The sequence below is a fragment of the Sander lucioperca genome, chromosome 9 (genome assembly GCF_008315115.2).
Source record: "Sander lucioperca isolate FBNREF2018 chromosome 9, SLUC_FBN_1.2, whole genome shotgun sequence".
Lineage (NCBI taxonomy): Eukaryota > Metazoa > Chordata > Actinopteri > Perciformes > Percidae > Sander > Sander lucioperca.
Window position 1 is genome coordinate 21,899,715 of NC_050181.1, and position 27,385 is coordinate 21,927,099.

The following is a 27,385-nucleotide window of genomic DNA, read 5'->3' on the forward strand; positions in this document are numbered from 1 at the left end:
ACACACCTGGCATTCTATTAGTTGGGAAATTTTGAAAAAAATCCGAGAGTGCAGGAGAAATCCGAGAGAAGATTTGCAAGCGCCTAGAAGCAGCCTGAGTGAGGAAAAGGGCCAAAGCTGAGAGCAGGAAATCTGTCCAAGTAACAAAATATCTGAGTCCAAGCAGAAAGTTTGAGCAGAAGCAGAGCAAATCCAAGCGTGAGCGGTAACTATTTGAGTGTGAGAGCAAGATTTTGAGGGAGAGAGAGAGAGAGAGAGAGAGAGAGAGAGAGAGAGAGAGAGAGAGAGAGAGAGAATGAGAGAGAGAGAGAGAGAGAGAGAGAGAGAGAGAGAGAGTTAACGACATTAACATTTCAGCAGAGGTGTTCATTTTCATATAGGTTTAGTGGCTTGACGGTTAACGGGGAAGTATGGGATTTGATTCGCGAGTTATTTTGGCGATTAATTAACCCGACCCAGGGTAAGTCTGATGAAAACTGATGTATCTGCCTGGTTCAACTCTGAGTTTTTCTTGCATTGCACCGCTATGTGAAGGAACAATCTCCAAGATTAGGCTATGTTATGTTCTGTCAGCTCACAGCAATTTAATACAATAGCAGGAAAAGAGTCCCCCGCTGATGTTCTAAAGCGTTCTGCATGGTGTCTGCTGATGTGCAGGTTACCTTCCCCCCAAACTCGGACACACATATATACAGATACATCTCACTTTATAAGATAAATAGCCTGCCTTTAAGTGGTATCATGCTCTGTCTGCACTTGTTGTGTGGTTGTGCCTTGCATGTGTGGGATTCTGATACGTCCTTAAATTTTGGAATTGTCGTTTGTTTATTCAAAGTCAAAGACAGTCCAAAGTAGTGCAACTTTGCACATTTTTGCAAGACTGTATGGCTGCAGCCTGGAGCGTCCCATCTCATGCCGTCCTGTCTCATGCCGTCCCGCCCTTCACCGAGCTTCTACTTTTCAAAATAAAAGCTGGCGTTTACTACTTTAATACTTTATTTTTTTTAAAGACACTGAGTGTACCTTAAGGAAAATCACAGAAAGAAACCATATTTGTCTGCAACCATAAATTGCTCTAGGTATAGAGTTATAATATTCGCTAACAAATGTCAACCAACGCTGATGCAGGTTTCATCAAATGTATGTTAACATCAGGGACACAACAATAACATCCAGAAATCAGCAAACTATATGTATGGCTAAAATTGTTACTTTAACAGTTTAAACGTTTTTCAATTGATTGCAACAAACGTGCCATAGGCGTCGATTTCGGTGTGGGGACAGTGGGGACGCCTACCTACCAGATTTCGTCATGAGTCATTTTGTACCCACCACTTTTTTTTTGAAAACCTCTAGCTCAATTTAGTTAAAAAAAAGTCCATAACACATATAATTCTTGAGCGACAGATGCAAAAAAAAATCTCTCTCTCTCTCTCTCTCTCTCTCTCTCTCTCTCTCTCTCTCTCTCTCTCTCTCTCTCTCTCTCTCTCTCTCTCTCACGCTGCCTGTCCGGACATTCTGCTTAACGTGAAAAAGCTTAACGTGGTTTAATGTACCTAAACAACGATCAATCATCACCAAATTTCTCATGGCCATATCTTATAATGAACACTTAAGCCTGTCAACAGAACTAAACCGAAATCCAACGATTAAGTTCTCACATTAACATTTTCTTCTTCATTGGCGCCTATGGCGAGGAAAAAGCTTGTACCTAAACAATGATCAATGATTACCAAATGTCTCTCTCATATTGCTCATAACCACTGAAAACTGTCAAAAAATCTAACCAGAAATGTGGTGATGATTGATCGTTGTTTAGGTAGGCTACATTAAACCACGTGAGAACCGTGGGGAGTCAACCTACAGCCGCTGCCCTGCTGAAAATGTGAAGCAGAAACGCGTCAGATGTCAGATAACTTCCATAATAATTGCACTTTGGGTTGGATTTTTTGACAGTTTTCAGTGGTTATGAGGAGCAATATGAGAGAGACATTTGGTAATCATTGATCATTGTTTACGTACATTAAACCACGTTTTTATTCATTAGCTACAGGACAGCGTCTTTCAAACATGACCTGCTCAAAAGAGAAAAAAAAAATTAATGCGTCATTGTACCCAGCACTTCTGGAAATGTACTTCCAAATTTGCGTCTCTGTCACCAACACATTTCAAACCAAACTGACGCCCATAAACTTACCCGTATCTCCATCTGGAAAATAATTCGATTTCGTATTTTTGACCCTCTGAACTTACCGTTGGACACGCCTCGGCATGAGACGAGACGGCATGAGACGGGACGGCTTGACATGGGACGCTCCAGGCTGCAGCCATTTTTGTGGGTCTGAGGTGTATGCCACATTGTAGCTGCCAAAGCTCCGCTGCTCTCTGTCTCTGGTCCTCAGGGTGAGAGGGGGAGTGGCCAGTGGCTAGAGCGGCAAAAGCCAATGTGTGCTTCTTTTACCTATATATTTAACGATATCTTTTACATTTCTAATCCATACAACATCGAAATTGGCACTGCACTTACTCGTGCCCGTAGCAAGACACCTGTCAAGTTTGAAATCCATCGGACTAACGGTTCAAGAGATATGCGCTTAACACCCACACAGACAGACAGAAAGACGTTCCTGCAATTTATAGATAGATGATGATGTAGAGAGAGAAGAGTGTTATTCAAACTAATAACGACTCACCTATTGCAGCAGTCGCCATGATGTCTGCTGCAAACATTACCAGAGACTAATTCAACTGGAAGCCAGCTGCTGGGTGTGAAAACCTACAGAAAGCAGAATTTTAATCTTATTCACATCATAAAAAAAAGTGTTTCAAAGCAACTTGGAGCTCAGATTGGTTACTGCAGACAACAATGTGAAGGTGTGTTTGTGATAAACAGATTTGTCTGTAGGCTAAATTTAGCTAAAATTAAGGATTGATGTTAGCTTTAAGGATTATTGTTTTATAGTCACATACTTTAAGCAATGACTGTTTTGCTGTCACTTTGTAATTTCACAGTCTCATAAAAGAGAGCCAGTAAATAAATAAATAAAGCTTAACTGAAAAATAGGTAAACTCCATGTAATCAAAAATGGCGACTACAAAATGTAATGTAAAATTCAGAGATTTAAAAAAAATAAAACTCTTTATATGTTATGTCAACCCTATACTATGCTGCGCCGTGTGCCTCTTCCTGGGAGAAATAGTTTTGGTTGTATGTTGATGTTCTGCATTTACTAAGTAGCATAGAAGCCGTTCTTTTATGTCCCACTTTACCAAACAAGCAGTCCCACTTAACCTGAGCATGCTGCCTGAGTGAGAGAGGGGGTTATGGTATGTTTGAAGATGTGATTCCAACATAAAAATGTTAAAATGGCCTAAAACGATAGTCACTGGAGTGAGTCAACAGTTTTTTTGTAAGTCTACAGGAACATTTAGGCTACCAAGAAGTGTCCCACATTATCTGAATTCACCCTAAACAAATTGTAAAACTTGCTAAATTAAGGTCTTGATATAAGCTATATAAAATATTATCTGTAATGTAGCCGAAACAAAGACACATCCTTCTTTATGTAGCCTAATAAAAATGCTGCAATAGTGCTGAGTGACTCACATGTACTGTAGGCCTACTGTAAAAAAAAAAAAAAAAGAAATCAGCACTATTGACTTCCTTATAGCTCATATTTGAAATCGCGACAGTTCACTTCGGTCTAAATGTTGAAATAAACATTTGGTTACAGTCGGTTCAGTAAATCTCCTCATTTCAGTGAAACTTTAGGGATCAAACACCGACTGAAAACATAGAAGGACCTCGGGGTTCAGGCCAAAAAACAGAAACTCCTCCGTTTTCTTCAAGACTGTTGGATGGGTGTCGTTTATTTCCGCTTAAAACATAAAGACGGTTAACGTGGCTGGTCACAAATAAAGTGTTAATACAGTAGCTACAGTGTTCCCACATAGATCAACTATTAATCTACTGACCCATCCACAATACCGATATACTTTTACTTTAATTAGGGACTTGGTTATTTCACTTACCTGGCTACAGGAATTCTTGCAGCGACACAAAAACTGATGAAAGTGAAACTGAAAAAAAGTTCAGAGCGGAGACGTTCAAATAAAGTCCCCCAGCAGCCAAAAATGTTCTTAAGGCTATAAATAGTGAGGGGTAATTGTTTAGTTTAGGGACAAGCTGTTTGATTCTGTTCTCTTCTCATTTATAAAACTAAAAAAGTTGTTGTTGTTATATGTTGTTGTAGCCTATTACCTTTGCAAATGTAACTTCTGATAACTGTTTTTATTAGGCTCTATGTTAATATACTGTGATATTTGTAATTTAAAAATATATTAATATTTTAAATAATTAAAAGACAATAAGAAAATGCTCAGTATCATTGGAAATAATTCAATCTTCCTCTTAAGTAATAGTAAAGTAGTAGTACAATGTACAGAGTGGCTGTGTGCATGCATGTAGGTCTATACAAAAAAATAGAAAATGAAATGGAAAAACAGTAAATTATGAAGAGAATTAAATTCAAACGGATCTGCAGAAACTAGTCTCTCTTTGCCAGAGCCTCCAAAGAGCGCAGGAAGCTGGAGGAGGCAACGGAGCAATCTGACCATCAGTTCAGTAGTAAATGTTAGAGCTCCACCTGCTGGACAAAACAATCAAAAAGGCTATCAAACAAGACCAGACTGGGTGGTTGGCTTCGGGGGGAACCGGGTTTGAAGGCTTTTTGCCAGAAATGATTGTTGCCGCTGCCAGTCTTTTCAGTCATCACCATCCTAAAACCGTCCGTTAGATTTGTATTCATTCCGATCTCACTCCTCTGTTATAGTCTATCCTGCAGTTCAACTTTAAGTCTTGTGTTGTTCTCCTGCATAATTACCTCCTTTTTTATCTGAGCCTTTGTGAATATGTCCTTTATAAAGCATCTGTATTTATTTTTGACCTTTCATCTATTCCACAGCATCCAACAGCTATGGGATCTGCTGCTGGTCCGTCCTGTTGAGAACAACATATCTTCGGGGCCAAGCCGAATATTCGGGTCTATTCATGATCTATTGATTCACTCATCTACCAAAAGCCATTTGAATATTTTCAAATTATCACGGCAAATAGTGATATAGTTTATAGATTGAAGCGTGTCATCTTTTGCAAACCAGTCAACTGCAGTACACTCCGGTCCAGACGGTGGCGCTGGTGCGCTTGAATCCTGTCTGTAAACCGCAGAAGCAGTAAACTTTCGGAAATGTTAAGGAGTGGGACGTCCGTCTTTGACGTTTGTAAAGTCGTGTGAACAGATCAGACATGTCGGGCTGCAGGCTGATGAGAGCCATCAGAGTGAGTGAGTTTGGAGCTCCGTCAGTGCTCAGACTCTGCTCAGATGTGACTGTCCCGCAGCCGGGACACAGACAGGTGAGACTATACAGTCTATGGGTGAGACCCACTGAAGCAGGCTCAATCACAGGTGGAGAGGTCCAGCCATGTCCTTATTGTGCAAGAGTGGCAGTAAAGCTGCTACGCTTTAAAACCACAGTGGTATTTTGAAGTTGGTCGGACAATATTCCCAAACTATACATATCTGTCTATATGGTTCATACTGAATAGCCATATTTATTCTGTTTTTCTTATAATATATTCTGTTAATACACTGCATATATCTATATTACTCTTACTACTATTATACTGTTACTGCTACTACATTGCACATATCTGTTGTTCATACATTGTTCATGTTACATAGCCATATTTATTCTGCTCTTATAAGGTAAATGCTAATACACTGCACATATTTATATTTAATTTATATTACTCTAAACCACCTTCTGTTAACCAATTTTGTACTACTGTCTACACTGCACTATATTTATTGTCCTGTTTATGCACCATCTGTCTATACTTTGTATCACATTGCACTTTTCTGCTTTTTTTGCACTTCTGGTTGGACGCAAACTACATTTCATTGTCTTTGTACTTGTACTCTGCACAATGACAATACAGTTGAATCTAATCTAATCTAACAATATTCCCAAAACCTGTCACTTGTCTTTATGCAAACACACGCCTAACTTTACAGCTATTTAGCATTTTTCCTGGTCACATTCAATAGGCTGCATCAGACAGTTGCTTAGGGTGAATAGCCCACAACATTGCAATAAAGCCAACCGAGTGCATGTTATGAATATGAAAAAGCAATAAATACAAGATATCATTTGTATTAAAACATTGAGCTACTATGCAATTGAACTGGGGGAACATATAGGAACATACTGTATGTCTGTTGTGCTTAGCCTTTGGCTTTTGGTATGTCATTTAATCTCTCATATTCCCATAAAAAACATTTGCATATAAATGTATCTGTCTAAAATGTAGGCTATTAGATGTGGTCTCAACTGTTTTGTATGACTTACAGCTCTTCCATGTCCACTGTCTCTGTGCTGTAGGTGTTGATTCGTGTCCATGCCTGTGGAGTGAACCCTGTGGAAACTTACATCCGGGCTGGGACCTACGCCCGTAAGCCCCCCCTGCCATACACACCGGGCACAGACGTTGCTGGAGTGGTGGAAACTGTTGGAGAGGGAGTCACTGCAGTAAAGGTCTGAGGAAAAAACACACGAGAAATGGTGGATACATTGGACATTATTTCGTTTAGCTTCTAAGATAAGTTGTGGCAAAAACACATGTCCATTTACAATACATTTAAAGCCATGAACACTACATGTTTTTTTTTATATTGGAATTTTTACTGATAATATACCCCAGCAGACTATTTTACAAACAATTCTGTGTGTGGATTGATGTTTCTGTATGCCTGTGCTAAATTGAAACTGAATTATTTTACTCTGAATGTTATTGAAAATCAGTGTTACTGTAGAGTTGGCCTGACGGCCCATCCAGAGTTAAGAGAGACATATGGCAAAGTACACACTGTTCACTAAACGTCTCTGGCTTACACAAGAGTAACACTGATGTTTTTTAGAGTCTACTGTACAGCTTTGAGTGTATACACTCTGGGATCTACTGTAAACTGTAACTGTTCATGGTCTTCTCACTTCTGACAAGAATAGAATACTAGCAGAAATATTTATCTTTAAAAACAATAATAATAATAATAATAGGCAAACTTCAGGATAGGTCTAAAATTCAGGTCTAAAATGAGTGTACATAATATACACACATGACTAGTAGGTGTAAGGCTACTGGAGAAAAGTAGTGTCTGCACACTGACGCCAATCCACAAATTAATACAAACGTTTTGATCCCAGCTGGATCTGCTTCAGTTCCAAACATGTCAAACACTGATACATCAGGGATTACAATCACCTTTACAGTGAGACTACTGCTACAGCTTTGCTTGTTCTGGTATGGCCAATAGCTTATGGTGGCTAATGCTAGCTAGTTAGCAAACTTCTGGTTCATGTGAACCAGTGAGAGGCTGCTGTCATGTTTTACAGTAAATCAGAGGTGTGTGTGTGTGTGTGTGTGTGTGTGTGTGTGTGTGTGTGTGTTTTCTGCGTGTTCTGCAGGCAGGCGATCGCGTGTTCACCACAGCCACAGAGTCTGGAGGTTATGCAGAGTACACTGTAGCAGCCGATGAGCGTGTCCACAAACTGCCCGATGCTTTACACTTCAGCCAGGGGGCAGCCATAGGGATCCCTTACTTCACCGCCTACAGAGCTCTGGTTCACAAGTAAGACCACTGACATGCTTTGGTTAACCGTGCTGGTGGATGAGGTGACATAGGTCTGAATTAAGCTCTTTCCCTTTTCTTTCATGTCACTTTTTGAACTTTAGTTGTGCACACGTTTTATTTACACATTCTCAAAAGGATTCTTCAACTACATATTTTCTACACATCTCCAGGTTGTACTGTACCTGTTAGAACAAATCTATAAAAAAAAAAAAGTTTGTTTACAGGATAACAAAAGGCTACAAACACCTGCAGACTTTGAAATTCTGACGCAATTTAATGAGCTCATAACCTAGACCTCGTCTTCAACCCAATACAACGCCAACAGATGAAAATGTTAGCACAAATAAAAGTTGAGTGTAGCTTCATACTGATGTTTCCACCTTTCTTTTTTTTTTTTTTTTTTTTTAAATGTGAACCATTTTTAGGAGGTCTTGGGGATGAATAGGGAAGTCAGAAAGCATTAAGAAACAGACTAAAGTATTGTTGGTGTTGCGACTTCTTTGCAACCTCCATAAGCAGCAGAGAGGCTGAGTCAGGGAACTATCAGCTGTATGATGCACCGTTTGACTGATTCAGATCCACTCTGTGATATGCTTTCAAAGATTTATTGTTCATTTCAAAGTCTGAAAAAACAAAAAGAAACAAAATCCAGTTGCCTGAAAAATACTGTGTGGTATGTGGTGATGTGGTGATACTGTGGTGAAACTGCGGTGAAACTGCGGTCAACAGAAAATGCAAAAACCCAAACTCACCCCCTCTCTAACCTCCACCATGCAGGTGCACAGGTGTATAAATAGACTGATTATTGTCAGACCAACCCCTGTGACGTCCTACATTATGTAATAGGTGAAAAAACTATCAACCATAAACAAACATAACATGGCTCCTATAGTTGGTTTCCACCTTTTCATGGGATTTGTTTACAATCATGAAAATATAGAACACCAGACTTAAGCAAGCCAGTTCATCGCAGATGTTATGATTAAAATGTGTTTTAACTGACGTGTGTTGCAGAGCTCACGCCAAAGCTGGAGAGACCGTTCTCATCCATGGAGCCAGTGGAGGGGTACAATTTCTGTGACTTTCTTTCTAATTATATCAAAAATCTAAATGGTTTCCACAACCACATTGCGTGTATGTGTATGTGTGTGTGCATATGTTTAGGTTGGTGTGGCAGCGTGCCAGTTGTCCCGTGCTCTGGGTCTCAAGGTGTTGGGGACAGCAGGGACACCGGAGGGAATGAAGATGGTTCTCAACAACGGAGCTCACCTGGCCTTTAATCACAGAGAAGAGGGCTACACCGATAAAATCATGGTATACACACACACAAACACCCCGCAGGAACACCAGGACGAATAGAACTAGTCATGAATGAAGCTCACCAAGTATTTAAACATGTATTAACCTTTATTCCTTAAAGCTTATCTTGGTTCTATCATGTGGTTTAGTAGTGGTTACAGAAATATGAATATTGTGTGTGTGTCTGTTCCAGGAAGCCACAGAGGGCAGAGGCATAGATGTGATAGTAGAGATGCTGTCAAACGTCAACCTCAGTAAAGACCTCCAGATGTTGGCCTTCGGAGGACGTGTAACGGTCAGTAGGACTACAGGCCAGGGGCCGTATTCACAAAGGATCTTCTCTTAACACAAGCACTCTTCCTAAAGTGCACTAAGGGCCCTATCTTGCACCTGGTGCAGCGCAGCACAAAGCCCGATGCAAGTGTCTTTGCTAGTTTAAGACTGACTCAGTTGTCAATTGCCCGTCCAGCGCCCGTGTCGTTTAAATAGCAAATGCACCTGCGCCCATCTTTGCGCCCATGGGCGTGCTGGTCTTACAGGGAGGTGTGTTCAGGTGAATTCTTGGCGTATTGCTATCTTGAGACAGCAGGAAGTGATCGCACCACTGACCAGCAAAAACCTGGTCTACAGTCAGTAGCGCAGCATTTCATTGTTATTTTAACAGCAAATTAGTAAAATGCGCCTAGGCTTATGCACAGCGCGCACACACTATGCTTGTTACACACACACACACACACAGAGAAGCGCAGCAGCACACAAACATGCAAAATATTACAAATAAAAATATTACAGTGCAAATCCGCCATCATAATAGCAATGCGCCAAGGTACAAATGCGCCTGGCTTTTAAAGGGAATGGGAGATGACTGGTTCATTGCATGTTACGCCCAAAACACACCTATGAATTAATGAAGACACTTGGTAAAACCCTTTTGAATCATGCGCCCGGCACACGGACCCTTTTTTCTGCCGTCAAACTAGCAAAAGTGGATTTGTACATGCCCTAAACGCACCTGCATGGTACGGCGTGAAGCGCATGGTGCGCTTCACGTGTGCGCTTAGATCGTTAAAATAGGGCCCTGAATGTTCCTAACTAAGAGTTAACACTTAAGATCTTCTCACAAAGCTGCTGAGAGATACTTTTGCTAAGGGACCGAGAGAACGCTCAAGCTAAGAGAAGGGACAGGGTGAATGAACTTCCTCACTATGTCTACAGTGAGTTGTTGACATGGAGCGATATTGGAGCGGGGGCGATACGGCGTCGCTCCAACATTTTAAAAACCGTTCAGAGTAATAGTTGTGCCCCAGTGTAGCTTGTTCCTGTACATTTTTCGAATACATCTTCCTCTTTCTTTCTCTTTTATTTTAGATCATTGGCTGTAGAGGCTCCATAGAGATCAACCCCAGAGACACCATGGCTAAAGAGAGCAGCATCATGGGAGTGGCTCTTTTCTTCGCTACACCGGTACAAAGCAGTGACATCACACAAGCCATGTTTTATACACACATTTTCTGGGTTTAAAAGCCTACACACACTTTGGATGTTGACATTTGGCTGTTTCCTGCAACATAGCTGTGTTAGCTTTTGACATGGAGCTAAGAAAAAAAAAATCCTGAAACAATTTTGCGGTTAGTTAAAATAACTTTTGTACATCTCTTCCTTTCTTGCTCCTCTCTAAGGAGGAGAACAAGGAGTGTGCAGCGCTGCTCTACGCAGGGATGGAAGCTGGTTGGCTGCGTCCAGTCGTCGGTTCCCAGTATCCGCTTGACAAAGCCGCCCAGGCCCACCATGACATCATTGAGTGTCCCGGGGCTGCTGGGAAGACTGTCTTAACCATGTGATGATGTAATCATATCACAGGTCAAAGGTCACCAAGTAGGGTTTTGGCTGTTCATAAAGGGGAGAGCAAACAATGGTTTATGTGGTTACATTAAGCTTTGAATGATTACTGATAATTACCTTTGACGTTTGAAGGGGTTACTACTAATGTGCTGATTTATCATCACTGCCAATCTGCAAAACATGCATAAAAAATATCCGTTAACAAGATTGATGAGAGCAGTTAAACTTAGGGCTGCTCCCTCTTAGTCGATTAGTCGACTAATCGGTCGTTTTGGTCTTAGTCAACTTAGATTTCTTTAGTCGATTAGTCATGTTTTATGCTTTTTTTATGCTGAATGACTTATTTCCAAGAAATGTACGAGCACATCTCTGGTAAACACAAGAATTAAAGTGGTGCTTTTGCGTGACTCTTTGCGGAGAAACTCAGATTTAAAGATTTGTCGATTAAATCAACTAATCGATTAGTCGATACAATTGAATGAGTGTTAGTCGACTAAGAATTTCTTCAATCGAGCACAGCCCTAGTTAAACTGACTAAAAAGTTGCGGGCCACAAAACCAAAACAAATGGCTACAAAAGCGCTCTGTAGAGCTGAGAAGAGCTGTGCGTCAGCACTACAAGTGTCCCTATTAACATTACTAATAGTCATTTGCAGCTTTAAGTGAATGTTTAAAATAGATGGATGTGCAGGGTTTCCGACTGTACATTGGGTCTTATTTAATCATGAAGGTGCCAAAACATTTTTCCAGCTGACTGACGGTGACAGACACCAGCACTTGAGTTGTGGAGTGAGAGTATGGAATTAATTGAATTGCCCACTACAATGATCTCAAGAACCAAATCCCCAAATGTGATCTGTGCTCAAGAATCCCCCACTGCAACTCAACTCGTCTAAGTCGTCTGTCTGGTGATATTATTGATTTCCTACTGACGGTGTACAATGTTGCAAACATCCATTCTTTCTTAGACGGAAAATCTTTTCTCTATCTTTGATTTTAAAGACACTTGAGAAGATGGGAACTATGCATAGGTACTATATTAAACCATTTGTAAAATTGTGAATGAAAATAAAATAAAAGACTAACATGACACAACAAATACATTTTTGGAATATTTTTGTGACAATCTCATTAAACAATATTGACATTTGGGGAAAAGGAAATAATGGGAAAGAGTCAAGATAAAGGCTCGTTTCTGAGAGGTAGCTGAGTCATACACAACACCTGTGCGTCTCAGGTGACAGACAGCTCTACTGAGCATGCTCCAGAGAGGGCCACGTAACTTAAGCTAGACAGACACAGTTCCACAGCATCTGTGACATCACTGTAGCAACCAGTAAATTATGGACTTTAAGCCCCACAACAGTACAGTCAGTGCTACAGATCACTCTTACGGATTAATATGTCAGTGGAGTGTACCATGTACCAGGTTCTTTTTAACAGGTAAGCAGTTTGTAATGGAATATTTAAATGATCTTGCACTCTAGTCATTTCTTTGGTTTAGGTAGATGTTCAGACACTAAAGCCAGACAGAAACTGAAAAAAATGTCCTCACAAGTTCAAGTGCTCTCTTTGGGTTATTGTGGTGAATGTTATTCAGCTGTGGGTATATTTAATTGTATATTTTATTGAAGTATTGTCACTGTCTACTCACACGGTTACAGGATGGAGGGAGAAGATATTTAGCTAAAGCTGGGGATCAGTCAACTAGTAGGCAATGAACCTGATTCCCAGGGTGAGGTCATAGTTTTTGATTGGATCAACAACTAAAAATATTGAGGGAGAGGAAAAATAAAAAATACTTTTTAATAAAGAAATGTGACATGTCTAAAACACCTCGTGGACCACACAGTAATGGGACACTAAAGTACTATAATGTTTTAGGTGAGTTTGTAGTTCAATAACTACAATAACTGACACAACTGACAAGGATTTCTCAGGTCAGACATCTAATCATCTAATCTGTCTATCTATATACTTATCTATCTATCTATCTATCTATCCATCATTATACTCAATCAAATCACAAAATGATGACAAAGAGGTTCAAAGAACGACCACATTTGATTAATTTCAATTTTAAGCAAAAATGTTGCTTGAAATGCTCTTAAACACTGAATCGCTTATTACTGCAGGTTTAAGCTATATGTCACTGTATGTGATGTCTTCAGTGGAGGTAAATGTGCTAGGTTTTTAGGAATAAATACCCAAATACGTTTTTTTCATTTGAAATTGCTCAAACTCTGTTCTCTGGTTGGTCATGCTCCCATTCTGTTGATCCACTCTGGTTTATGGATTTCATGGAAAGATTACTGTTGTGGAGTAACTCACATTTGTTCATCAGATGACAGCTCACTGCAGGAGTCCATTAGGAAAAGAGCTTTAGCAGAAACATGATAGGCCTCAATCTGCTACAATGTCTGGCTGTCATCCATCAGTCTGCATCCTCTGGGGACAACTCCCTCTAACGATACCACACGCACGCACGCACGCACGCACGCACGTGTCACTGTTTGTTTGCCTAGCAACTCAGAACAAACAGTGACAACTGGCTCACTCGTGAGCCATCAGCAGCCCCATTTTCACCTGGTACCTGTAAAATACAATGAATCTTGAGAGTACCGTCTTTATACTAAATATCAGACATTTATATGCTCCATGTTTTGTTAAAAAATGTCATAGGCCATTATAATGAATTGTCTTGGGTCAGGGTTTGCATGAGTGCTGTCACATTGAGGAACAGATTGGGATGTGAATTTAGTTTATAAGGATTAAAGGAATTGAATTGAACTCTTCTTCAGATTGTGTGGGGCCCTCTGGAGCCCCATCAGAGACCTCACTGTGTCCTTGGACAAAAGTTTGCGAACCTCTCTACCTAGAAATGTCCACTTTTTTAATACTGTATATACCGTTGGGCAGACTGGGGATGACTGTAACACCTTTTGTTTTAGCACCTATAACTCCCTGAATCTTCGTCTACTACAAATAGCAATGCGTCCAACTATATCACATAATGAATTAATTGATGTCAAATACAAGGAGTTCCATTGTTACAACCGGCCCCACTACCTGGGGTAAGTTGTAACAATAAGAATGAGGAATTAAAAATGAGATAAGACCACGCAAAACTACTAGGTGGTTCGCAGAGAACAAAAAGAACTCACCACTGACTTAAATCACTTTAAGAATGACTGTAATCCACAATAATGAGCTGTTGTTGATACATATTATTAGGAAATATGATTAGAACATATGCACTATAATATGTGTCTCTATACATGTATATTTATGTGTCATTAGGGGTTTGTTACAACCATCCCACCCTTGTCAGCCATTGTTTAGCTAGCTGTAGCAGCATGATGGTTTGAAATGAAATACCTCACATTTTACCAAAGAGACTACTCTCTAATCTGATACAGGTTACATCATTCTAACTTCAACAGTATCTGTTCTAATCAAAATATAGACTTGGTCCAAAAATTACTTTCATACCTGAAAATCAGTGTTGTAGCTGTAAAATCTGCACACTTCACACAGCTATGACATTTACATGCAAGGTCAGGAAGTAGTCATACATGAAAGTAATGTCATGACTCTCAGGTCCTCCCTTTTTAGTGAAAGGGTGCTGTTACAACCATCCCTGGTCGGCCACTATGTCACAAAATTAGAGGCCGTGAAGAGAAAAAAAAGATTTTACCCCAGGTTTGGATTTGGTTTAGTTTTTGAAAATCAATCTCAACCAAATGGCTTTGTGGTCAAAAGGACAACACACAACGCAAAAATAAATAAATAAAAAGATTGACATTGCTGTTGGTGATGATTAGATCATTGATTGTTGCTTTTCAGATCTTGACAGTGATGCAGCTGTATGGGGTTGCAGCCCTTTGGAAGAGAGATGCTACCTCATCACCATGTTACCTCTACTGTAACACAACATGACCAGTAAGTATAGACACAATGGATTTCCATTATCAGTTTCGCCATAACTAAATGAGATTGTAAGACAGTAAATGGGAAATAATATTGTGGACATTGTGTCTGTAACAGTGATCTATGCCACCTGCCATAGTTGAGAAATGAAAGAGTTAAAGTTGAGAAACTTTTGGAAAAAATTCTATAAACGTTTTTCTTCAACTCTCGTGGTATTCTGTACAGTTGTTTTACAGAGGAGGAGTGAACCCAGAGCGAAGGAACATTATTATTATTATTATTATTATTATTATTATTATTATTAGCTGAAGTAGCACCGCAATCTAGTTTGGCAAACTCTGAGTTTTTAGAAAGAAGTTATCTGCCCTAGAGATGGCTGCCTTTTCTCAAGTATGATGGCACTCAGCTTGTGGTGTTTAAAGCTAAAACAAAAAATACATTTGAAAAACTCAACAACAATGTCTGTTTCCGGAAATCATGACCCGTTTACTCAAGATAATTCACAGACCTGATTGTGAGCAGTTTCATGTAGGAACTATTTCCTCTCTACCGAACTACAGCCACTAAACAAGAGAAGGCAGACATCTCTACGGCTGATATCTCCAACACTGGGCAACTCACACTAAAATAATCTAGATTGATAAATATCACTACATATTACCCCATTATACATATAAATAAATTATACAATATGTCATTTTCATACAGTTTTTTATTTGTGGAAATGTGAATTTGTCTGCAGGTATTTTGCTGATGTTGCTACTGTCAGTCATCAGAACCCAGTGTGTGTCCCCTGTCCCATCATGCCCTGCTTCCTGTGTGGTTTGTTCTGAAGATGCCCTCATCTGTCACAGACTGGCTAACATTATTGGTAACACAAAAACATTTACAGCAAAATACAGCTTTTGTGTTTGATGTCATCCAGTCTAAATGGCAGTAATTGTGTTAGATTTAATTTCCCCTCACATACACTGCAGTAATATGACACAACGTTGTAGTATATTACCCCTGGGACCTCATGTGCTTACACGACTGTACTGTATGTGTTAACTGTGTGTGTGTGTGTGACCAGACGCTCCAGGCACGACCCAGGCTCTGCTGCTAACAGAAGGCTCCATCTCCACAGTCCAGCCTGCTTCACTGTCTGACCTCAGCAACGTTACAGTCATAGGTTTGTCAGTACTGTGTGTGCATTTGTGTGTACATGTGTGGGTTGTTGCATTTTACAGTACATTTTACATTCTCTTTCGGAAAATAAGAATGTGCAGATAGCAACAAGGTAGCTGCTTGCCAGATACACCCACTAGGGGTGAAAATTCTACACTCAATGGCTTTAAAATGTTGCAAGTATGAACTGTCTGTCCATCTTCCAGGTCTGAGTCATAACCATATCTCAGTGCTGGGTGAGAAGCCCTTCAGAAACCTGCCGTTCCTCAACACCTTACTGCTGGACCACAACCTCCTGACCAGCCAGGCCCTACAGGGGGGAGCTCTGACCAATCTAACCCGACTAGAAGTCCTCGCCCTGGGCCATAACCTTATTAACATGGTGGGTACCTCTTCAGGGAGAAAACATTTATCTGGGAAGATATTTGAAAAGGACTGTACTTTATGATTCTCTATGTTGATGTGCAGATCCAAGGTGTCTGGTTTGAAGGTAACAAAGCCCTGCGGAGCCTGAAGCTAGAGGGAAACTTGCTCACCAGTTTGGACTCTGGTTCCTTCCCTCTTAATGACCTCAGAGATCTGGAGAGTCTGGATCTGTCAGATAACCTGATATATCATCTGCATAGAAACACGTCAGTACATTTCTAATGTTTTTTTCATACTTTATCGCAAGAGCACACAGTTTACATTTCCAATTGCTCACAGTATTTTTGCATTCTCCCAGTACTATACAACACATGTATACAGTATGATCCTGTCTTACGATCTTAGCTTTGGTAGGTTGTGGAGTCTGCAGACTCTGGATCTGTCCAGGAACCGTCTGAGTTCTGCTCCTGCTGAGGCTTTTTCCTACCTCAGCTGGCTGACAAACCTCAACCTGGACCTCAACACATGGAACTGCTCCTGTCAGCTGCTTGAACTGGCGGCCTTCCTGTCCACCTTCATACAACAACCAGACAAGGTGCAGGAGTTCTTCTTCAACCTGAACACATTTTTAATTCAGCTTCACTTATTTCAGGAACCGGCGCAGTAAAATAAATTATTGAAGATAAAATATTAACAGAGCAAAAACATTTTATTTGGTGACTGCAAATTATGACAAATACCAGCACTGTATTCCTTGGTGGAAAACATAAAATTATATTATCGGAAAACTGGAATAACTTTGAAATAAATAAGAAATTTGAGGAGAGTATACTCAATAGAGAGATTTTGAATCAAGCCACAATTTTCTTATACCAGCTTACTGATTCAGCTTATTTTAAGGGTTGGTCATTTAAATGATCAGTACAAGACTAGTTGACCTGACATCTTCCCCCCCCCTGCTGCTCTCAGACCCTCTATAATGGCCGTAGGATGGTGTGTGTGAGCGCTGACAACCCGGCCGTAACCACAGTACTGGAGCTGACTGAGGCCAACTGTGTCCCATCCAATCAGAACATCACAGTACAGATAGAGGCAAGAGGCAGCGTGACACCTCAACTGTATGCTCGAGATCTGGCCATCACTGCGGTCATCTGCTTCATTGGTGAGAATGATGCACAATACAATGAACGCAAATGGTTTAATTTGTTTAGCTGTGCCATGACGTAATGTAATTAATTCATCAGAAAAAAAGTTATTATCTCATGACAACAGCTCAGAAAAACAACATTTTGACTGCATACCCATACAGCAAGAAACTTCTCCGACTTCAAGGGCAGAAAACTAGAAAACAATGCAAACCCAAATGTTGCATTTAGAGTGTATTAAACAAAATAATTCTACATTCTATTTTTTTAAGGTATTATGATTATCTGAGAAGTAGTCAGAAAGTGATGACGTGGGTTGTGCAGTGGCTAACATTGGTATGTTTGCAGTTGCTAGCTGTTATGTGCAACTGTAACATTGGCTTATTCACTGGCAACACTGCCAATGTAACATGGGCGTTACAACTGCATTTTACTCTATTGTTTAACTGGTCAGCACGCTGGTTGAGGAGGTAGCTGGGACGCCGACTGGTAACATACAAGTTAGCTTACAAAACAAAGCAGCTTGCTAACAAAGCTAACCTGCTAACCACCAATTATAAATCTAGCTAGCTAGCTAGCTTGGACACTATTTGGAGAGAAAAATTAATGTAAATAACCATTAAAGACATCACTGTTTAAAATCCTACCTGCCCTGCTGTGCTTCAGGAGGCGTTGGCTTGACCCTGCTGGTAGTCCTGATCTGCTATCAAGTGTCTCGGAGGAAGAAACTGAAGGAAAGTAAAAGACAGGAAGAAGAAGAAGAAGAGGGAAGCAGCACAGGGGTGAATCACCATTCCAATCACCTAGATGCCAGTGAAAGGAGAAGGGACCTCTTCTTGCAAGCACAAAGAAGCCAGCCTTGGGACAGGGAAGCTAAGATGTTGGATGCAAGGACAGACGGCTACGGTGGCCAGAATGGGCCCAGAGTTGACGAAAATGGCCATTTTGGGTGCCCGGACTGCAGCACCAAAGGACAGAGAGGGATGGACCAGATGAGAGCCAGGGGGAACAACAGGATTAATGGAGGGATGGAGACCAAGGAGGAAGGTGAGAAGAGGAGAATGAGGATGATGATAGAGGAAGAAAGGAGGAGGCTTGGGACTCAGCAGGGAATATCAGGCAGGGACATTCCTAACAAGCTTCTTTCTCACAGCAACACCAACTCTTCCTCTCATCCACGGAAAGACACCTTTAGTCAGAGAGCAGAGAACCTGGCTGACAATCAGACAAACAGAGAAATGGGAGAGAGCTACAGGACTGACATGGAAGGTAAGAGCAGAGGACATGAGACTGTACACTGTGAGAGCTGCCACAGGACATACAGACCACCAGAGCAGAGCATGAGACACGGGAGGATTCACACCAACACGAAAGACTCTGCTCTGTTTGATGGCTTCCCTTCTCAGTACAGACAGATCGACAGGGGTAGACATGATAACTACAACCAGTTTGACATGATGAAGAACACAGAGTTGAGAAGAGAAACAAGAAACGTAACCTTTGACCTGAAGAGTTCCAGAAGCTTAGAGCAAGGAGGCAGTCAAGGCGAAGACCAGAAGGAGAGAGAGGAAACAAGGAGCTCCAGAGACAAGGAGAGAGGAAGAGCAAAAAAACACGAAGCTAAAGTCCAGTCGAGCCGGTTACTGAAGGTTAAACTAAATTTAAACCCGCTGCTAAAAAGCAAAGTCCATCCTAAGAGGAAAAATGAGCTGGGCCACTCAGAGGAAAGTAGCTCAAAGAAGAGTAAAGATAAAAGGCAGGATGGAAAAGAAAGAAGGGAGATGGAAGGGAAAGGAAAGTCTGGGAAGAAAACAAAGGGTAACAGTGAGAAAGTAAAGAAATCCACCAAGACTAAAGGATCGACTGAGGATGGGGAGGAAGAGAAGGAAGAAAAAGACAGAGGAGAAGGAGGACAGAAAAGCAAAAAATCATCTAAGCAGAAAAAAGACAAGCAGGAAAATACAGAAGTTACTCAAGACGATAATACACACCCAGAGAACTCCCAACCTGGCGATACCACCAATACTGCTGACCAATCAGCCTCTGCTGCTACGATTGGACAGGGACAAGACTTGCAGGGTGGGAGTATTCAGTCTCACGGAGCTGGATTGGTTCTGGGGAGTGCGCAGCTCTCTTCGCAGCATCCCTTATCCCTCTCTGCCACTGACAGGAATCCCACTACCAACCTCTCACTGCTTGGTTTAGCGAGCTCACAACTGACTGGCAGCAGCCTCTCTCTTCAAGGAGGGAATCTTTTGCTCAACACCATGGCCTCAGGATCTAATGCACTCTTCCCCAGTGGTCTGGCTAAATCTGTTGCTCCTAGCATAGCAATCAGTGGCGCCCCAGACAGCTTCAGCAGGCAACCTGGGGTAGGCCTCGTGTCTCCTGCTACCTCTCTTCTAGCTAACGCTGTACTTGCTAACCCATTGCAAGCAAGTGCAATACATACCTCTGCCCTTCATATCTCCCAGCCTGCAGGACTAGCCTCGAGTTTAGCAGCAAACCCTGCACCTGCGCAGTCCCTCTCGCAGAGCAAGCCGCCTCCTGACAGCTCTCCTCTTGTGGTAAGACTGATGTCTGATCCAGGCCAGGAACCGGGCCTTCAGTCTGGGGATGGAGTACTTCAGAGACTCAATCTCCAAACTCAGGCACCTCCAAGTGTGGATGGTTTATCTGGGGTGACCCTTCAGGCTCCTGGACCAGAGACCACTGTGGAGAATGTGTCAAACAATAACAGTCAGACAGAGTCTGGGCGTGTGGATGGTGGGTCCACCGCCCACATGTCAGCTGAGGGTGGGGCTCTAACTGAAGGACTTGCTGCAGGGTTGTCAGGAGGCATCATGCAGGCAGCAGATGCGTCTGTATCAGGTGTCTCTGCACCCATAACGTCTACACAGAGCACATCCTCCACAGGGGATGCATTTGCAGCTCCTGCACTGCTGCAGCAGGAGTACCTGTCAGAGGAAGAAGGATCCTCCCCCAGGAGGAAGCTGAGGCTGGTGATTCCTGAGAAGACGTCCGACCGACCACCCACCGCACTGGAGAGGAAAATACGCTAGCTGCTCATATCATATTTGATGGCTAAAACTTTATGGATCAGTAGTGTTTTACGAAAAGAGTTTTAGATCAGGTGAAGAAAAGACTGATGCCTTCATACGTTCTTAATGTGATGTTATGAACTGCTAAAAATGTAATTTTGTGCGTTTTACAGATGTTTGGTGTAGTAAACACTGAGTAAAAAAACCTGGGTGTTATTTTTGAGTTTCAAAGTTCATTGTTGACTTTTGTAACAGTAGTTGACATAAATCTCACCTTAAAGCTAGTTGGTAACTTTAATTAAAAAAACCTTGTTGTCGTTATATCCTGACAATAGAACATGATTCAGATCATCTGTGAAAAAAAATGTGTAATATTTTTTTATGTATGCATTTTCAAATTATGATTGCTCTTGGATGCAAGTGGTCAGCCTAATGGTCCCATACAGTAAAAAGTGAGATTTCATGTCTTGTTTGATTATAAACCAGCTTGAGGTGCCTTTAAACGAGCCGTCAGGACTTCTGTTTGGTGACACAACTATACTATGGTATATATCGGGAAAAGGGCCCATACAGTGCAGGTTACAGTCATTCCCCGGGCTGCAATGACAGTGCAAAGACTCAGAGGGGGCAGATGCGGAGATGCTGACCAATCAGAGCAGACTGGGTTTTTTCTAGAGGGGGGCTTAAAGAGACAGGTGCTAAAACGGAGCATTTCAGATCGAGAGAGTGAATACAGGTATATTTAGACAGAAAGTATGAGACAATAATGTGTTTTTTAAACATTAAAGCATGTAAACATGTTCTAGTAGAAACCCAAAATACCAGTATGAGCATGATAGGTCCCCTTAAAGTACAATATATCCAGTAACATGACAACACCAAAAACAGACATGATTAAAAACAGCAGTGAGATGCACTTGCAGTCTGACAGTTCAGTGGTTAAGTCAGCACATGAACCTGAACAGGAAACAAAGTGAAAAAGCAGTGACTTTGACCTCTTTGTTGATTGTAGCAGGTTGCCGAGGCTTCTATGTGTCACTGCTGGATTGGGGTTCCGTTTTGGCAACAGGATGGCTGTTTGCAGTGTGTTGGGTTTCACTGGTCACTCTGGTGACCTCTAAATGCTGCTTACAGACAGCTCGGTGTACACTTACCAAACCTTTACCGTCTGAGCATCGTTACTAGAGCTAGTTTCCTCAACCCTCTGCTGTGCAGAACCCGGAGTCACAGTGATCCGTCACCCTCACAAAACTCTAGTTTCAAATAAGCTACACTACTGCGAGTTGGGTTTGAGGAGTGTCCCAGACAGAGTGGGACTAGCTGCAGTTCTCTCTTGTTGCCTTTAGGGGGCAGTGTGTACCTGCTGACGCAGAGAGAAGCAGCCTGTAAGCTTTGATTCATGATAGGGATAGAACAGAAATGACACTTCCTGGACACATAATGTAATTAAAGCAGAAAAGCACTTACCTATAATATGCTTGAACACATTATGTTACAAAAAGACTAATTTAATTCATAAAAATGCTGACAGAACAGAATCAAACCAGTGTTTGACATTTGGTATCATCTTTCAAATATCAAAATGTGGATTGTATACAGCTGTTACAACAGTTGAGAATTAAGGTTTTAATACTGACTGATGGTGGTGATAATCAGCACACAACTGCTTTGTTAGAAATAAATGCACTTTTATTATGTATTGTACTCTTTTGTCCCCACACAGACAAATAAAGAGATAGGCGATATGACTGATTGATGTTACTAAATACCAGCCTGCACTGACACCAGGACACCAAGGCTTTGTATTGTTAGCAGTAATGTAACTGTGTCCCCAGGCGTGTGTGTGTGAAATGCAAATGTTGAATGCAAGAGAAGAAATGACAGTTAGGCTGTGCCTCGCTCCCACACCCACTTTCTTGTTTCGACTGAAAAATGGAAATAATAGACTTGATTTATACACGTCAAAACTATAAGTGTCCCCTCACCACTGGCACAGTCATTACTCTTCATTATACACCAGATGTAGCTGAATTGATTATTAATCATTATGCCTGTGTGAGTCAATCAGACCAATAACCATCAAGATGAGGATTAGTGCAAGAAATGAGCTCCTGTTATCTAAACCATAAACGCAACACCAATGCACCACAGCTACTCTTAACCTTATTACTAGCAAGAAAGAGAATGTTACCTGACATTTAAATATTGTGTCATTGGTTTTGTTAGTGTTTCTCAAAGTAAGACCAATTGTAGCCACAGTTTGCACCTCTCATATATTACCGTTACATTTTAATGTCTGTATATTTTCCATGGTAAAGCAGATCTTTTTTGTTGACCACTTGGGGGCAGATGTTCACAACAAGCTAAACATTACACACATTATTTTTTTTTTTTTTACATATCAGCACGTTGTGAAATCTTGGTATAGCTAACTTGTTAGCAAACACTTACATTATACATATATTGACTCTCCTTTTAGCTCTTTTTTGTCTCCATCATCTCCTGAGGAAAATACCTGCTCTTTAGCTGCTAAATGCTCACCAGTTAGTCTCAAACTGTGTCTGTCTGCTGTAAGCTGCTGAGCATGTTGTGTACAGTGGGTTTATCAGAGCTTTTACACAAAAAACAACTGGATGCTGCTGCTGAAAAAATGACAATGATGAGATCGCTTAGCGTGAACCAAGTCAGTAAAGGTGTGGACCGTAAAACCAAAACAATGAGCTTAAAGACACCACAAGGCTCTCAGGAGCTGGCGGGAACGGCAGTGTCTTGTGATGTGGGTCTGAGCAAGCCCTATAACATTACAAATTTGGTCCATTGTCAAAATAAAAAATATTGACAAGTACAACTATGAATGTCTCATTAAGAAATAAACCTTGGGGTGTTGGTATTTTTTTCTTGTGGGGGCTTTACATTCTGAGGATGTTGAGGTTTACTGCTGTGATGCCTTGTGAGATTTTGTGCCAGGAAGTCTGCCTCATGAACCAGGTCTCTGAAAGGCAGCGGAGAGTCAGTCAAACTGTTGGGCTCCCTATCTGGTGGGCCACGCTGTCACAGCACACAAAAGCTCTTCTATATTTTTCTTGTTTTGTACAATTTGGAAGGACGTCAATTACGGCTACCTTTGATGTAGCTCTTGTGCTGTTAAACAACCTTTTGGGTTTTCATTGGGATTTATGTTTCAGTAAAATGAATGCTTAGCTTTGTGACTCGAATAGAATGCTAATATATGAGGCACAAATTGGGGGTAGACCAAATTTAGATCTTTTTTTACGAGGAGTCACAATCAAAACAAGACTACACCCTCGGTTAAGCCGTAGATATACTCGCTGTTTAACCAAGCGTTGCATAGACAACAGCGTCATGTTCATTTCTGCACATCCGACGGACAAAACGGACGCAGGATAAGCGAGGCAGTCAGCATCCGTTCACACACACGCAGTTAAAAGCAAGTATATCTCCGGCTTGAGTCCACTGCATGCTAGCAAGTCAGATGATCACCACAGTTATTACAATTCATCTTGTACATTAATATTCAATACCAAATTGCAACCAAGCACAGCCGCATGGCTCACAATGAAGTGTTGAGAACCAGTGAAATGAAATTTCTGCTAAACCTATTTTAACAAGATCTGATCTGAGCTAACAGGAGGTTAAAAGTACATCTTCTCTGAGCCTTCAAAGACATTTGTTTTGCAATTACAGCTCAGCTAATTTCCATAAATGCAAAAGGCCAGGATACAAACACAAAGTGTGTCGCAGGAGTGGTAAAGGTTTACATTATTATGTGCAGTTAATTAGAGTTACTGTCACAAACTGTTCAGACATAAACAAAGGAGAGCGGAGGCAGGTTTTGGAGTAATGACTGCACTTCAATGCAGCACTGACTTTATTCTCAAACACATTAGAATCTAAAAATAAGAAAATCTTCATGGTTGTTGTTGCCCAGAGTCTTTTCATCTGCCAAAAGAACACATTAATACAAAGAGATACAGAGCGACAGGGATTTGTCTCTCATCATCATCATTAACACTAAAACAAAACTTGATTTGATTAAAAAAACAACATTAAAACACAGCCAACCCAGCAACAGTTATATTTTCTTAAATAGTCTCTGTGCACAGAGAAATAGAGATGACAAAAGAGACCATGCAACCCAATCAACCACTCTGCCTTCTCATTAACACTTAACACACACACACGCACACGCACACACGCAGTTTGGATCCAAATCAATATTATCAACAGACATATGCCAGGAGGAGGAGCTGTCATCGTACAAAGGAGTATTTTTGTTTCTTTTTTTTTTAAACAAAGAACTGTTTGACATTTCATTATTTCATGGAGTAAAATACATTTAATTTCTACCCTGCAGATCTGAGCCTCACTGCGAGAGAACAAGGAAAGTTCTTTAATCATACGCAATTATTCACAGCCAGCAGCTGGTTAAAAAGGCAACAAACTGCTTCAGGTGCTGTTCCACCTCTTTCTCTTATTTGTCTTGAGCTGAATAAAGCAGTGTGAATTCAATCATTATGACTCTGTTCAACACTGCGATGCATTTTTCTATATCTACAGACAGTGTGTGGGACTTCGGTCCAAACTGCATCAAATTGAATGCTTATAATCGCATAATTAAAGATAACAGCGGGGAAACACAACTTGGGTAGTATTTGGTTATCAACCTATCATTTGTGTGCTGTGTTTTCTCGACTTTGGCTGTATAATGATACAGCAGCTGTGAGGTCAAAGAAAAAAAAAATCAATTGGCTTTAAATCGACAGCTCAAAGTATTATGATACAGCAATTTACACTTGCTCTTCGGAGCCTTTTGGAACTGACGGTAAACACCATCTTCACAAAATAAGGAACTAGATATGGACTTTATAGGGCAGACAGGAAATTAGACAGAATATCCCTTTCTGAGGGACGTTGGGGTATATACACCTATAATCATGGTTCACAGCACAGGACCTGCCCACCTCTCCTCGCTGGTATACACAATTTCAATTCAAAGCATTACCGTACATGGCTTATGCTGTAAATGGTCAGTAGAAGAAAATCCAGCCAATAACCGATGTCAGACCAGCCATGATGGGACATGCAGAAATTGGAAGAAAGTATTTCTTCATTCTGCTCTTAACACTGGCCTTTTGTCCCTAAGAAGATTCTAATGCCTCATTTCCACTGCATGGTGCGGCTCAGCTCGACTCTAGTCAACTCACTTTTGGTACCAGGTACATTTCTAGATTTTGTTTTCCACTGCTGATAGCACTGGTCAATTTAGGTGGGATTTTTAGCTGATCGTCACAGCAACGGCGCCAAAAACTGCCGTGACGTCATCTTTAATTTCATTCATTTATTAAGAAAGATGCACATTAATCAACCGTTCTGTAAACTGCCAGTGTTAGCCAGCCGGCTAATTTTCCTTTGGCAAGATGTTTTGAGACCACAGCAACAGGAAACAGCAAGACGTTAGTACAACTGCGACAATGCTAAATCCTTTCATCGGCAACCAAACAAAGGAACATCTGCACCCTGTCCATTGATCACGCCAGGGTCTCAGTTAAGTGATTTTTTTTTTTTTAAATGCGGTCGCCATTGACGGTAGCTTGGTTATTAATAATTGGCGGGTTTGTGCAGGGCACGGGATACCGCGTTGCGTCACGCATTTTGGTGAGGATTCTCTGACCAATCCGTGGTCTGCAGTGTTTGAACGCCACCTTCTAGTATCGGCTCAGCATACTTGGAGACTCGAGTTCAACTCGATTCAAGTGGTACCAAAAATAAGTACCAGGTACCATCCAAAAGTACGGTTCCAAGTGAGTTGAGTCGAGCCGTACCATGCAGCGGAAATGCGGCAAAAGTATTAATACACAGAAATGTCCCATTATTCTACTGCTTGGGCTTTTGTTTGAAGTGCTGAACCCGAGTTTAGTTTAAGTGTAGGTGGTTTGTTGGTTACGGTTGGAGGAGGCTGGCCCGGGTTCCTGTAGATGAGGGGAGATGAGGCTAGAGGTTCCACGGTGTGGCAGCCGAAGGGCTCGGTTGAAGTTTGGTGTCACTTTGTCCTGAGACTAGCTCAGATAGAGGTGTTTGTCTCTTTGCAGACCGCTGCAGGAGGAGAGGAGAAACAAAACGTGAGGATGAAGAACAAAAAAAAATCAGCCACAGGAACGGTTGCAACGGTATTTACTGGATCCAACATCATCCAAGCAGAGGTGTAGCCAGCGGAGCTGTGCTACTCCCTTTGTTTTTAGGAAACAGCCATTTTACTCTATACGACTTTATGGCTTTGTTAAGTGACAAAGGCATTTCTTTTGACAGATTAAAATGCTGACAAGCTGGGCGCCCGGATAACTCAACTGGTAGAGTGGGCGCCCATATATAGAGGTTTACTACTTGACGCAGCAGGGCCGGGTTCAACTCTGACCTGCAGCCCTTTGCTGCATGTCATTCCCCCCTCACTCCCCCCTTTCATGTCTTCAGCTGTCCTGTCAATAAAGGCCTAAAAATGCCCAAAAAATAATGTTTAAATGAAAAACAAAATGCTGACAAGCTAATTTAAACAAGATCCTAGTAACAGAAGCTTTGCCCAACATGTAGAAGTGTGGTTTTGTTTATTAGTAGTAGTATCCTGGGCTTCAGAGGCTCTGCTACGAAAAAACAAGAAAAGAAATTTGGGGGAACAAATACTTGGAAATTTGGTTTAGAAAAAAACAAGCAAATATTAAAACGCTGCAGTCCAGCTAGCCTTTAAGAGTAACTTAACATCAGGCTGAAAAGCAGTGTTTTGCTGCCCTCTCTGGTTCTATTTCACCCAGTATCACTGATAGGTGTGAGTGATGTCACAGTGGCCTGGAGTACACCTGCACATCATCACAGCAAGGTGAGGACGAGGTCCG

The 27,385-nt window shown here is 41.3% G+C and overlaps 4 protein-coding genes across 6 annotated transcripts in view; 2 read left to right on the plus strand and 2 right to left on the minus strand.

Annotated features, from left to right (window-relative positions):
- Positions 1-4,253, minus strand: part of LOC116057766 (putative WEB family protein At1g65010, chloroplastic) — a 33,418-nt gene extending 29,165 nt beyond the window's left edge. Inside the window, exons 1-2 of the mRNA XM_036005190.1 lie at positions 4,033-4,253; positions 2,694-2,776 (exon numbers count right to left, since the gene is read on the minus strand). Of these exons, the coding sequence (XP_035861083.1) occupies positions 2,694-2,730 (37 nt within the window). The 5' untranslated portion in view covers positions 2,731-2,776; positions 4,033-4,253. The remainder of the gene's footprint in view (positions 1-2,693; positions 2,777-4,032) is intronic.
- Positions 1-11,930, plus strand: part of cryz (crystallin, zeta (quinone reductase)) — a 28,750-nt gene extending 16,820 nt beyond the window's left edge. The window contains exons 2-10 of one of the 2 annotated variants that reach the window (XM_031310356.2): positions 5,268-5,413; positions 6,442-6,594; positions 7,525-7,688; positions 8,706-8,757; positions 8,856-9,005; positions 9,184-9,285; positions 10,359-10,454; positions 10,670-11,052; positions 11,358-11,930. In XM_031310356.2, coding sequence (XP_031166216.2) covers positions 5,306-5,413; positions 6,442-6,594; positions 7,525-7,688; positions 8,706-8,757; positions 8,856-9,005; positions 9,184-9,285; positions 10,359-10,454; positions 10,670-10,831 — 987 coding nt within the window. In that variant the 5' untranslated portion in view covers positions 5,268-5,305 and the 3' untranslated portion in view covers positions 10,832-11,052; positions 11,358-11,930. The remainder of the gene's footprint in view (positions 1-5,267; positions 5,414-6,441; positions 6,595-7,524; positions 7,689-8,705; positions 8,758-8,855; positions 9,006-9,183; positions 9,286-10,358; positions 10,455-10,669; positions 11,053-11,357) is intronic. The other variant, XM_036005226.1, reaches the window with a different exon arrangement.
- Positions 11,931-14,464: 2,534 nt separating this feature from the next.
- lrrc53 (leucine rich repeat containing 53) lies at positions 14,465-20,805 on the plus strand. Of its 2 annotated transcripts, none has more exons than XM_036005202.1 (8): positions 14,465-14,773; positions 15,504-15,632; positions 15,834-15,932; positions 16,135-16,310; positions 16,397-16,560; positions 16,700-16,889; positions 17,264-17,456; positions 18,106-20,805. In XM_036005202.1, exons 1-8 carry the CDS (start codon positions 14,767-14,769, stop codon positions 20,499-20,501), a joined length of 3,354 nt encoding a protein of 1,117 aa, XP_035861095.1. In that variant the 5' UTR covers positions 14,465-14,766; the 3' UTR covers positions 20,502-20,805. The 2 variants fall into 2 exon arrangements, with proteins under 2 accessions (XP_035861095.1, XP_035861096.1); XM_036005203.1 differs by having other exon boundaries at positions 16,709-16,889.
- Positions 20,806-24,790: 3,985 nt separating this feature from the next.
- Positions 24,791-27,385, minus strand: part of tox (thymocyte selection-associated high mobility group box) — a 51,034-nt gene continuing 48,439 nt past the window's right edge. The window contains exon 10 of the mRNA XM_031310368.2: positions 24,791-26,594. Within this exon, the coding sequence (XP_031166228.1) occupies positions 26,558-26,594 (37 nt within the window). The 3' untranslated portion in view covers positions 24,791-26,557. The remainder of the gene's footprint in view (positions 26,595-27,385) is intronic.

What these genes read in the sequence shown, in the direction of transcription:
- lrrc53 (XM_036005202.1), top strand. An exon ending in GCCATAACCTTATTAACATG is followed by an intron (nt 16,311 to 16,396) that starts GTGGGTACCTCT and finishes GTTGATGTGCAG; the next exon opens with ATCCAAGGTGTCTGGTTTGA. An exon ending in TCATACAACAACCAGACAAG is followed by an intron (nt 16,890 to 17,263) that starts GTGCAGGAGTTC and finishes TGCTGCTCTCAG; the next exon opens with ACCCTCTATAATGGCCGTAG.